Raw genomic sequence first — 13569 nt, 5'->3', positions numbered from 1 at the left:
GAGACCAAAACTGCACAGTACTCAATTGGAAAAACGTCCACAAATTATAGGATTTGAAAGTGAAACGTAAGTATTGGCAACTCTGCAATATTGTAATTTCTTATTTATTTATGTCCTCTTCCTTACTCTTTAGAGGGGACGGAACGTTTAGAGGCTGTCATTTTTATACAAAGTACTAGGTCTATGTGAAAAATTATACTCACAACTATATTTGCTACCTTTCAAAAAAAACATCAAAATTCCCTGCCCTTTCATTTCTGGTCTCCTTTACTCTAAAGCCCGTCTCTTAATATCACTGTACTTGTGTGTCCCAAAGCATGGGCTGCTCACAAACATGGGAATGAATGCCACCTCAATGGAGGATGCAACTTCAGACTGAGCAAGAAGGCAGTACAAACACATGGGAAATTGTTACTGGCTGGGTATGCGGCATAATACGGGGAAAAAAACTCCAGTTGGCAAAATATCTTGCACCTCACCGATAAGACTTCCTTTGAAATATATACACCTGATAATTTTGATGCATGGATATTTTGTGTAACTAACCAGACACTTTGACATTGAGAATCAATCACTTTCCAAAGACATGATTTTAGATTGTAAATCGCAAATACAACTGAGACAGTAAATGCCTATTGAAGGGAAGGTCAGATGATCATTTTTAGTCCATTCCAACTCGGTGGGTTTTTTCTCTTGGAGATGCTGATGCCCCAGATTGACTTGATGTAGATGTGATGAGATTGGTTTTGAATAGGTTAACAACAAGAGTACCTCACCTCATCCAAAAACCACTGATGCCAGGAATTTCCTCCAGATTTTTCCTGCTCCGCTGCCATAACTTTGCAGGAGTTAAGCAGAAACATGGTTTGCGTCGAACCTCCGCTGAAGTTACGGTGGGGGAGCGGGAGAAGACCCGAGGATATTCCCGGTCATTCTGTGGATTGCCAGTCCCACTCACTGCCCTCGACAGCTGGAGTATTCACCAGCTCGTCTTGCAATGGCTGAATCACTATCTCCTGATATCTTCACTAGAGTAATCCATGCCCTTCAATGGGTCAATAACTTTCCTTCCTTCAAGTCTTCAAACACACCAGCTTAGATTTTCTAATATGCCATTTTATTTAAATGGGTTACTGTCAGTGTAAAAATATCACCAATCGGAAAACCCAGCCTAGTTTTGTCATGTCTTTTGCAGATCTAATCAACACATCATTTTTGCTAACTCCACCTTTATTCTTTTTTCATCTATTGACATTCTTCGTCTCACTATCAGTACACTCTGCTTTCAAATGGAACTCCTACATCTCCTCCATTCCTAGGGCAGACTTCAAGAAGCTTGGCGTCCTGTTTCGTGCCAAACACTTCTTTTTGCTCCAATGAAAACCAAATCCGTCCCATATCTGGAGAGACTCTTTTAGCATCTCTCCATTTACTCAACAGATTACAAGAAAAGATTGTTTGTGTGATTGGCAATCCCTCTTTGGCTTGTCGGCTTTAACCTCATTCTCCATCATGACCTTTTTGTTCTTTCTCTGTTTTATCATATGACTGTGACCTGTGCTTCTCAAAATGTTCTCCTCAGCTCCAAACAAGCTGCAGTGGATGCTCATCCTCATCCCGACATCCTCCCAGTGTTGAAATCAAGGCTCATCACAAAGTATCTTCCCGCAACCTCAATACTGGGGAACGCCTAATCTTTTTCAGTCTTTCCCTCTTTCTATAATCTCCAGACTTTGAAAACCAAAGCTGGTCATCAGCTGATTACTACTTCCTGCTTTACCTCACCTTCATTTTTTACTCTTCTCCACCTTTAGTCGCATCCAGCACTATGGGCCGTGCCCTTAACCTGGCTTCTCAATTAAAACACAATCAGAGCCATGCAGAAGAGTGGTGCTCCACTCATCCCCAGCTGCCCATGACAATAGAAATGGGAAACTAAGAGTGGAGCGACAATGGGGCAGAGCAAGAGCTCAGAGGCTTTATTAAAGAGTGGGTTAAAAGTAAATGGAAAGCATTGTGTTTGCACTTACAGGATACACATGACAGCTGCAGAGTGCTGCATCTTCATACTGTTCTTCCGGTTACGGATGTTATCGGACGACTGGTAGACGTGAATGCTGAAAGAAAAACACTTTGCTTGAGAGAGATGGCCCAACATTACCACGCTCACAGAAAGTGGTGAACACTTTGCACAGCGGTCCCGTCAGCATATAAATCCTGCTTCACCTTGCACCCATTCCATTGCCTTGCTGCAGTACCAAAATTAAGCCCCTGGTGTGATACCGAGGCGTGGAAATTCGGCGTCGCCCGAAACGGGTCGCACCTGCCGCCTCTGATGTGTTTTCACCGCCGCGGTGGATGAGGTAGCCTCCTGCGCGAAATTTAGCTCTTTGGCAATTTTTTGGAGCGGGCCGGAGGTCGGTCATAATGGGGGCGGAGGTGTGGCGGTGAGCACTCTAGAGGGGCGGAAGTGGAGGCAGGACGGAGTCTCCGTCGCTGTCAGTCATCAGCCTGGCGCTGAAGATGCCATGACGCGTGTGCATCACCACAGCTCTCCTCTTCGCTTAAAGGCGAGCGCCTTCGCCATTTTAAAATTTCGGTCCATTGCGCCACCAGGGAGGGTTTCGGCCGGGCCAGCGGCCTGGCACCCAAGAAGGGGGTGCCAGGCTGCCTGTTGGCGGCCCGACCGAACCTGGGGGGGGGGCATAATTGTCAGCCCGACATGGCAGTCGGCTGACAGAAAAAAAAACATGGCGGTCGTTGCAGTGCGCCGTCCCCTTGAATGAGCTCTGCACAGCCATGTCGCACACACACACAGCGAACACAGTGCACCGACAGAAAAAGCTGTCGGGGGCACCGCGTGGCGAGACGAAGATTTTTGCAGGTGAATTTAGATGGAGGTGCGGGAGATCGGCAGTGCGCGCTTTGATGACGCACTTAGGACGGGTTGGCAGCAGCGGGGCAGAAGTGGGGACTGCTGAGGAGAATTATGCGGGCGGCGGCCTATCGACCCCCAAATCGGCGGCCATTAAACTCCGCCGCTTGCCGATGGTAAGAGGCCTTTTCGGGAGGCTGAATTTTGGCCCCCTTAAGTTCCAATTTTAGTGATGCTTTTTTTCCCATTTGGTATTTCAGCTCATTTCCAGTCAGGCTTTCACCGAATTGGGAATTTTACTGAGACTTTTCCAGTTGAAATAATGATGCCCGAGGTTCCAGCCCTGTCCCTCACCTGCCGATGCTACGGTTACTCCTGGGCTAACTAGACCGGCTCTACTTTCCAGCCACTGCGCTGCTCACAAACAGCTTCTCTTGTCGACTCATTCTCTCTGCTCTACTCAATTCCAAGATTTTGTACAGAAAACCTATGCTCCCTAAGCAGGGGGAAGGATCCGAATGGAAGGAGCTATCATTGCTATTCAACTAGTTCCATTGGAACCACACTGCAGCACCTACAAGTGGTTTGGAGAAACACGGGTCATACATTTTTGGGGGGGTTCTGTCTGTTGATGTTTTATCAGTTTCACCCGAAAAGCTGTAGTTAACCTCCACGTGGAAGATTTCCTCTTGTGCTCTATATGTAATAAAATCCGAAACCTGTGTGAAACTCTCTCTATATTCAAAGGCGAGTCACTCACCTCCTGACTCCCCAAAGCCTTTCCACCATCTACAAGGCACAAGTCAGGAGTGTGATGGAATACTCTCCACTTGCCTGGATGAGTGCAGCTCCAACAACACTCAAGAAGCTCAACTGCATCAACTCGCCAAGGCTTCTTCAGCAACATCTCACAAATCCGTGACCTTTGCCACCTAGAAGGACAAGGGCAGCAGGCGCGTGGGAACACCATCACCTGTAAGTTCCCCTCCAAGTCACACACCATCTTGACTTGGAAATATATCGCCATTCCTTCATCGTCGCTGAGTCAAAATCCTGGAACTCCCTCCCTAACCGCACTGTGGGAGCACCTTCACCACAAGGGCTGCAGTTGTTCAAGAAGACAGCTCACCACCACCTTCTCAAGGGGCAATTAGGGATGGACAATAAATGTCGGCCTTGCCAGCGACACCCACATCTCATGAATAAAATAAAATACGTTTTGTTGTAATATTCAATTTGACCACTTGGTGGCTTTGTGTATAGTTCAGAGCAGCTTTAACTGTTTCTCCACAGAGCCACAAATGGCTGAGATCGAGTACAATATGTACGTGCGGTAGAAGTTACAGCAGCATTCAATTGGCAAGAGACTCATGCTACAATAATTACTGCAAGGCGGGAGGATCTTCTGTTGGTAAAAGGACATCCGAGCTAACTTTAATGAGTACATATGTCTCACAGAATTCAGTACGACATAGTCACAACTATGTACCCAAATTCTAGCAACTCAAAACTGGCATCCATCTATTATTTCTACTCAAAGTGATTCTGTCTCTGCCGTTAACTTTTTTATATTCTCCCTCAGTTGTGCTTCAATACTGGAGTTTATAAATACTGCCACACTGCTTCCTTTTCTCCCCATACATTCTTTTCTTAATTCATTCACAGGATGTGGACGTCACTGGCAAGGCCAGCATTTATTGCCCATCCCTAATTGCCCTCGAGAAGCTGCCTTCTTGAATACAACTGAGTGGCTTAGTAGGCCATTTCCGAGGGCAGTTAAGAGTCAACCATATGTGGGTCTGGAGTAACACATAGGTCAGACCAGGTAAGGGCGGCAGATTTCCTTCCCTAAAGGACATTAGTGAACCAGATGAATTTTTACGACAATCCAGTAGTTTCATGGTCACCATTACTGATATTAGCTTTTTATTCCAGATGTGTGTTTAATTATTTTGAATTTAAATACCCCAGCTGCCGTGGTGGGATTTGTCACTGGATTACTAGTTCAGGCCTCTTATGATTATTAATCATAACCAATATGCTACTGTACCACCTTCTAAACAATTCATATTCCTCCAGATATGTATCCCATTGACTGGAATCGTTCCACCATGTCTCTGATACTAATGATGTCCAATCCATCACCCCTAGCAACACCTTCCAGATCACATATCTTATTGGTCAGACTTCTTGCATTAGTGCAAGCACAGCTCCAATGCTTTTTAACTTTCCAATTTACTTTATTAATATTTCTACTCCATTTATCTCCCACCATTGGAATTAGTCTTATTATTAGACTACTTAAAACAACAACTTGCATTTATATAGTGCCTTTCGCGTAGTAAAACATGCCAAGGCACTTCACAGAAATGCTTTAAAACACAATTTGACACTGAGCCACATAAGGGGAAATTAGGGCAGACGGTCAAAAGCTTGGTCAAAGAGGTAGGTTTTAAGGAGCATCTTAAAGGAAGAAAGAGAGGTAGAGAGACGGAGAGGATTAGGGTGCACTTATTTTGTAGATAGGCATCAATCATATAACCATTTGTGAAATTAGCACAGGAGTCCAATAGAAGCAAAAAGGTTTTGTTTTGATATTAGCTGGGAGTCTTCATAATTTTAGTGATGTGACAGCAACAGACAAACTGGATATATACTTGAAAAGGAAGAATATACACAGCTCTGGGGAGAGAGGAGAGTGGAAATAATTGAAGAGTCGGCACAGGCTCAATGGGCCGAATGGCCTCCTTCAGTGCTGCAAGATTCTATCACGTTGTACTACTTAAGGATATCGATACAGTGGGTGTCAGGAGTGGGTCAAATGGAAGAAGGGAGGGACTCCAATCCCAACCCCCAGCGCTGTCTCCCACCTCCCATTCTAATCCCAACCCCCAGCGCTGTCTCCCACCTCTCATTTTAATCCCAACCCCCACCGCTCTCTCCCACTCCCCATTCTAATCCCAACCCCCACCGCTCTCTCCCACCCCCCATTCTAATCCCAACCCCCAGCGCTCCCTCCCACCCCCTATTCTAATCCCAACTCCCAGCGCTCTCTCCCACTCCCCCATTCTAGACCTAGTTCCTACTGTTTTCAAACCCAACACCAGTCTCAGCTCCAGTGCTCTCTCTCTCAGCCAACTCCAGGCCCAGCTCTCATGGCTCCTTCAGACCAGATGTTAATACTCAATTCTCTGCTTTCTGCCATTTGACTCCTGGCTTTAATACCGACTCCCACTGCCAGACTCCCAACTTCAATCCTGGGTTCCTGCTGCTCTTTATTTCCCAATTGCCGACTTCAGTCCCAGCTTCCATTTACCTGTTCCTCACAAGTTGTTTGTTGAAATGTTAAGATTTGACATGGGATGACACACTGTGAGAAATCAGTTATTGTAACCACAAGGAACAACTAAGATTGTAAAATCCTCACCTCCCCAAGAGTAAAATCATAAAGAAAGTGCTCTAACTGGGGAAGCACGAGTGTTGCGTTCCTAATTTGGCTCGGCCTGACACTTAAATAACTCCATTCGTTTTCCTTACCTTGAATTGTACCTAATGACTTCTCCAAATGAGAAAGTCGCCACTTACCAGCCATCTTCTGTTCCTAGCCACATTGAACTTTGGTTGGCCTCAGGATCAATGCTCAGAAGTTCCTCCAGACTTGCCCTGGTGAAGGACCCTCGGCTAGAACGCCTCATTGCCCGTCCATCCATAGGACTGTCACTGTTCCTTGTTTGACACAACGTGTTGGAGTTGGCAATGAAATCCGACTCTGGTTCCTCTTCTGAACTTGTTGTTTCTGTTGCAAAATCCTTTGAGCTTGACATCTCCTCATCTGCAAAAAAAAAAATACATCGTTATGGATTGATTGGCTGTGTTTTGGGCAGTAAGCTGAACGGTTAAAGGGGAGGGCCGTGCGAACTCTGCAGACACTTAGTGGCAAACACTGGGCCACCAGGGAGGGTTTCGGCCAGGCCTGTGGCCTGGCACCCTGTTGGTAGCCCGACCGAACCCACGGGCCTGACCTGGCAATCGGCCAACAATAAAAAATAAAATGGAGTTGTCGGCAACGCAACCTCCCCTTTAAGGCATGCCGCGCTGCCCAGCCACAAAAAGGGTACTGACAGAAAAAGCTGTCGGGGGCACTGACCGGTGGCGGCACCGCTCCCGCGGGGCAATTTCTGAAAAGGGGTCGCCGTCGGTCGGTAAGGGGTCGACGCGGCGGGAAAACGGGCGGGGAGGTCCCGCACACCGCTCCAAAACTAAATGAGGGCAATATACAAAATGGCGGCCCCTCCGAGCTGACCGAGCGGTGATTCCCTGCTGACCCGTGGCCACCTCTTTGAGGCAGTCACGGCCCTGATAGAAAGGGGCAATTTCAGCCCCATATTCTCTTTAAATCTCTGCATCTTCTTGGGGAGAGGGAGCTTGCTAGCAGGTGAACCAATTCACAACCTGCTCATTGGTGATCCCCTACCTGTACCAGGTTGGCAAGGCATGCATTTGTTAATTAGCTGAAAGGAGCAGGCAAGGTGACCACTATGGATTAAGGAAGTAATTTTTTTTTTAAGTATTTTAAACAACTTTTGATCCCCCTCAGGAGAGGGTCTCAGGCAAGAGGCTGAAAAGCTTAAATGTTTTTGAAAACAACTCCCTTTCCCACAATTCTAGAAGGCCCCTGGAATCTTGCAGATCTGGCAAGTTACTGGCTGAGGGGCAAATACCCACAAATAGAGATTTGTGGCTGCAGTTACTTTGAAAAGCCAGCTGCTGTATGCGACTGAAGCTGTCTATGGATTGTGTGGAAGTAATTCTAATTTGAATAATGGGGATTGGCAACAAGTGGTGTGGTACAGAGCATACAGACCAGGAAGGCTCCAGGTTCAGCCCCTCATTATAAACTGAATGAACTGATTCTAGTTAGAACAGTCTTAGCCAAACCTGGTTGGAAAAATGTTCCTCTCCGGGCGATGTTCGGGTTGGCTGCAGGGCGGAAGTCGTGTGGAGCGGGTCGGAGGCCGGTATCTGTCATCAGCGCTGTGCTGATGACGTCAGCACGACGCGGATGCATCACAATGTCATTCCCCTTCAGTTAAAGGGAAGGGCCGCTGCGAGCTGTGCATGGGGTTTAGTTAGGTCCACTGGGCCACAAGGGAGGGTTTCGGCCGGGCCAGCGGCCTGGTACCCAAGAGGGGTGCCGGACTGCCAGTTGGCAGCCCAGCCGAACCCGTGGCCACCATCATTGGGCCGACCTTGGAGTCGGCCGATAATTAAAATAAAATGGAGGCGCCGGCAGTGCACCTTCCCCTTTAAGGGCGGATGCGTCACCCAGCCACACACAGCTTCCCGCAGGGGAAACCTGTCAGTGGCACCACTCCTGCGGGGCAATTTCCCGCGCGGGGCAGAAAGGGGGTCGCCGGCAGTTGGTGTGGGGTCGGCGCGGAAACCAGTTCCCGCCTCTTACGGCCCGGAGGCAATTTAGGATGGACCGGTCCATCTGTCTGCCCCCGGTCGGTGAGGCCTATCCACACCATTACCGCCTAGTGGTGGACCTTAAGGAGGAGGGCAATTTTGGCTCCTTTGAGTTGGGAACAACAGTACTAACTGAGAAAAAAATGGAGAGATGTACCACATAAATAATGCTAAGTGAAGGGGAAGTGCATCTGGGAGGGCGCTGAGCACCTTGAGACTCAACGCCGAGAGCATGCAGAAATCAAGCGCAGGCAGCGGAAAGAGCGTGCGGCAAACCTGTCCCACCCACCCCTTCCCTCAACGACTATCTGTCCCACCTGCGACAGAGTCTGTGGCTCTCGTATTGGATTGTTCAGCCACCTAAGAACTCACTTCAGGAGTGGAAGCAAGTCTTCCTCGATTCCGAGGGACTGCCGATGATGATGATGAAATGAAGAAGTTGGAAAATGAGCAAGTTTCAACTGTGACTTACTCCCTGTGCCTGAGGAGATTGTGGATCTGCTGGCCTGACTCCTCAGTGTGCCCGATGGGCTTGGGGATGACTCATCATCTTCGGTGTCATCACTGTCGAATGGGTTCAGGCTTCTGTTTCCACTTTCAGTCAGTTCCCCCAGTGACTGAGCAGAGTTTGAGATGGAGATATGGAAAGGTTGCTGGGAAGTAGGCTCTTCCATGGAGACAGCGGTGGTTCGGTGTGGGTGAACAGAGGAAGGGCTCAGGAGCAGCTCCGACCTGTCTCTGAATATAAAACAGAGAAGGAAAAAAAAAAAAATCATCATTCATTCTCTCTGTATTGTCTCCTGGCTTTCCCCCTCACAGTGTTCTCAGTCAGCTCTGAAGTTTTTTTTTCTCTCGGTTTTATTGTTTACCGATGAGCACTTTATGAAGGGGAGGAAAGGAAATCACCTTTCAACAATACTGCAATTTTAAGGGAATTTACTAAAACAAACGGATTTCCTCACTAGTTTACGCACAGCACCTTCCTTTTAACGCTTTCCACCATCAGTAAAATATACTCCAGAGACCGCAGGATATCATTCTGCAAACTAGGTATTTGCGAGACAAACAGTGGTAATAACAGTAATGGCTCCAGCGCATCGCCAATAGCTCAATCTTGTGCAATTTGCCATGCCCGTGAGATCATTTTCTGAAGTCTGCACTCATTGTCATATATCTTCACTGGGATGTTTTGCAAACTTGGCCTGTTTCCAAACAGGGAAAATGGGGCAGCCATTCGAGTACCTTTTAGGTTCTTGTCCCCTATTACTGGAACACAAGCTTGTCTGTAAAGGTCAAGGGGCAGACAAAAAAGCAGTCTGTTTGTGACAATACACTTGGCTGAACTAAATAGAAATGGCAAGGAAAGAAAGACTTGTATTTAAATAGCGCCTTTCACGACCACCTGATGTCTCAAAGCACTTTACAGCCAATTAAGTACTTTTGAAGTGTAGTCACTGTTGTAATGTAGGAAACGCGGCAGACAATTTGCGCACAGCAAGCTCCCGTGAACAGCAATGTGATAATGACCAGATAATGTTTTTATTATGTTTATTGGGGGCTAAATATTGGCCAGAACATGGGGATAACTTCCCTGCTCTTCTTCAAAATAATGCCGTGGGATCTTTTACATCCACCTGAGAGAGAGCAGACGGGGCCTCGGTTTAACGTCTCATCCAAAAGATGGCACCTCCGACAGTACAGCACTCCCTCAGCACTGCACTAGAATGTCGGCCTAGATTTGTGTGTTCAAGTCTCTGGAGTGGGACTGGAACCCACAACCTTCGGATTCAGAGGCGACAGTGCTGCTCACTGAGCCACTGATGGTTCAAAAATGGATTATTTTTTTTCCAATTTATAAGTTCTTTCAACATTATCAGCTCTCAGACTATGAGTGAATTGGTGAAGTGCATAAATTCCCACCTGGAGGTGCCACTGAGACCTGGCACAGAGGCAATGCAGATGATCCTCGCTGAGCACACTGCAATGCAGGCTTCCACTGTGGGCACTGGCTTGATGCTTAGCAAGCAGACCTGTCCAACATACCCATCGCTATTGCATACCCAAACCTCATGGGTGTTGTCCGGTCCACCATGGCTAGGAGATGCACAGGAGAACTGAAAACAGCACAAGATTGTCAGTCAGCATTTTAACTCTTGCACCATCTAGTTCTGTTAAACCCTACCTTTGAACAAGAGATTTTATTTTACTATTCAATTGTGGGATGTGGGCATCGCTGGCAACAGCATTTATTACCCATCCCTAATTGCCCTCGAGAAGATGGTGGTGAACTGTCTTCTTGGCTACAACTAAGTGGCATGCTAGGCCATTTCAGAGGGCAGTTAAGAGTGAAACAGATTGTTGTGGGTCTGGGGTCACATATAGGCCAGACCAGGTAAGGACAGCAGATTTCTTTCCCTAGGAAGTTAGTTTTTATGACAATCTGGTGGTTTCATAATCAATATTACTGATACTAGCTTCTTTTTTAATTCCAGATTGATTTAATTAATTGAATTTAAATTCCCTAGCTGCCATGGTGGGATTTGAACTCATGTCTGCAGATCATTAGTCCAGGTCCCTGGATTGCTAGTGCAATAACATGATCATTATGCTACCACACCCTCCTGTCCTACAGTTGACAGAAATGTCTGGCTGTATTAAGACTTCCTTCGGTTCAAGTGAAAGAACCTTCCCTATAAATATTTTACAGCAGGGGTAATTCTGTTCCCCCAGCAGGCTACAGTAAGACCAAAGGAGGGATTTGTAGACATAGAGGAGAATTTTACAATCAATACTCATGGGAGTGGGAGTCTGTGGAAGTTAATGAGGACAGGGGTGATAGATGAATGCGGCTTAGTACAGGTTAGGATGTGGCTGGCAGACTTAGGGTTTGTGTAGGGTGTAGTTTGGGAGGCTGCTCACTACATGCAGTGGAGAAGGCAAGCCTGAAGGCATGGTAGAGAGTGTCACAGATAGTGGGGTGAGATAGCGATGGAGTGGGGGCCGATATTTTGAAGGTTGAATTGGTGATAATCCGGATCTGGAACTTGGAGCTCAGATGAGACCAAAGTTGAGTTCAGTTAGAGACAGTAACTGCAAAAGGAACATTGAGCTATAAGGCTATGATGAGAATGGAATAGGATGACTTTGCTCTTGTCAATGGTTAGCTGGAGGATGTGTTGGCTCATCACAACTGATATGGTAATGGAGCGAGAAAGCTGTATGTCACTGGCAAAAACACAAAAAACAACCTCATGGTTAGAAGTAATGTCAGCTAGAGGCAGCATGGTGATTAGAATGGGGGGTGGGTGGGCCAGGGGGGGGGGGGGGGGGGAGGGGTGGGGTTGCCAAGGATGGAACCTTGGAGCACATCAGAAGTGGCTGCGATGGCATGGGAGGAGAGACCATTGTAGGAAATGTGCTAACTATGCAGGGACAAGTAGAAGTGCAATCATGAGAGAGCAGTGTCACAGTGGTGGACCCAGAGGAGAAGTAGTGGAGAAGACCATCCACACTGAAGTAGCAGAGAGGTCAAAGCACAAACACACACTGTTCAATTGGTGACTTTAGCCAGAGCCATCTCAATTATATAATTGGACGGCAGGTAAAGTGGAGGGATTCCAACAGGTGGAAGTGATGGGCACGGGGTTGGGTGTAGATTGCATGTTATATAGAAAAGAGAGGTTAGAATGGGTAGCAATTGCAGAGAACGGGAGAATCGAGGGCAAACTTGTTAAAAAGGAGTTCATGGCAGTAAATTTGAAGGGAATAGGTGGGGAACAATGCCCATGGAAAGGGAGTAGCCAATGATGACCAGGGGCATTTGTCCAAGGAAAGGTACTTGAATGGAGGAGATGAGTCTGATGAAGGATTACAGGGGGGGGGGCAGGGGAGAAGAGAGAGAGATGGAGAAGCTGCAAGGTATGCTGATATGGAGATGGGGGTAGGGAAGAACAGGGTAAAAAAAAACACATTTAAAGGTACTTTGTCTAAATGCACGTAGCATTTGTAACAAAATAGGTGAGTTGACGGCACAAATTGAGACAAATGGATATGATCTGATAGCCATTACAGAGATGTGGTTGCAAGGTGACCAGGACTGGGAATTAAATATTCAGCGGTATTTGACAATCCGGAAGGACAGACAGAAAAGAAAAGGTGGGGTAGCTCTGTTGATAAAGGATGGAACCACTGCAACAGTGAGAAATGATATTGGCTCAAATGATCAGAATATTGAAACAGTTTGGGTGGTGATAAGGAATAATAAGGGGAAAAAGTCGCTGGTGGGTGTAGTCGATAGGCCCCCTAACAGTAGCAACTCTGTTGGTCAGAGTATAAACCAGGAAATAGTGGGGGCTTGTAAAAAGGGAACAGCAATAATCATGGGTAATTTTAACCTCCATATTGATTGGACAAATCAAATTGGTCAGGGCAGTCTTGAGGAAGAGTTCATAAAGTGCATAAGGGATATGCAGTATGTAACGGAACCAACCAGGGGGCAGGGATCGTAGATCTGATCCTGTGTAATGAGACAGGATTGATAAACAATCTCCTAGTAAAGGATCCCCTCAGAATGAGTGATCATAGCATGATTGAATTTCAAATTCAGATGGAGGGTGAGAAAGTTGGATCTCTAACCAGCGTACTAAGCTTAAATAAAAGAGACTATGAAGGTATGAGGGCAGAGTTGGCTAAAGTGGACTGGGAAAATAGATTAAAGTGTAGGACGGTGGATGAACAGTGGTGTATATTTAAGGAGATGTTTCACAACTCTCAAGAAAAATATATTCCAGTGAGGAGGAAAGGGAGCAAGAGAAAAGATAGCCATCCGTGGCTAACTAAAGAAATAAAGGACGATATCCAATTAAAAACAAGGGCATATAAAGTGGCCAAAACTAGTGGGAGGACAGAAGATTGGGAAGCTTTTAAAAGCCAGCAAAGAATGACTAAAAAAATGATTAAGAAAGGGAAGATAGACTATGAAAGTAAACTAGCACAACATATAAAAACAGACAGCAAGAGTTTCTATAGGTATATAAAAAGGAAAAGAGTGGCTAAAGTAAATGTTGGTCCCTTAGAGGACAAGACCAGGGAATTAGTAATGGGGAACATGGAGATGGCAGAAACTCTGAACAAATATTTTGTATCAGTCTTTACGGTAGAGGACACTAACAATATCCCAACAGTAGATAGTCAAGGGGCTCTGGGGGGGGGGGGGGGGGGGGGGG

General features: G+C 46.5%; 1 protein-coding gene across 1 annotated transcript in view; it reads right to left on the bottom strand.

The window, feature by feature from the left end:
- Positions 1 to 13569, bottom strand: part of LOC139275233 (rho guanine nucleotide exchange factor 17-like) — a 550636-nt gene that overhangs the window by 24505 nt on the left and 512562 nt on the right. Inside the window, exons 13-16 of the mRNA XM_070892404.1 lie at positions 10265 to 10458; positions 8817 to 9082; positions 6461 to 6707; positions 2031 to 2117 (exon numbers count right to left, since the gene is read on the bottom strand). Coding sequence (XP_070748505.1) covers positions 2031 to 2117; positions 6461 to 6707; positions 8817 to 9082; positions 10265 to 10458 — 794 coding nt within the window. The remainder of the gene's footprint in view (positions 1 to 2030; positions 2118 to 6460; positions 6708 to 8816; positions 9083 to 10264; positions 10459 to 13569) is intronic.

The sequence above is a fragment of the Pristiophorus japonicus genome, chromosome 10 (assembly GCF_044704955.1).
Source record: "Pristiophorus japonicus isolate sPriJap1 chromosome 10, sPriJap1.hap1, whole genome shotgun sequence".
NCBI lineage: Eukaryota > Metazoa > Chordata > Chondrichthyes > Pristiophoridae > Pristiophorus > Pristiophorus japonicus.
This window is presented reverse-complemented; position numbering and strand designations above follow the sequence as displayed.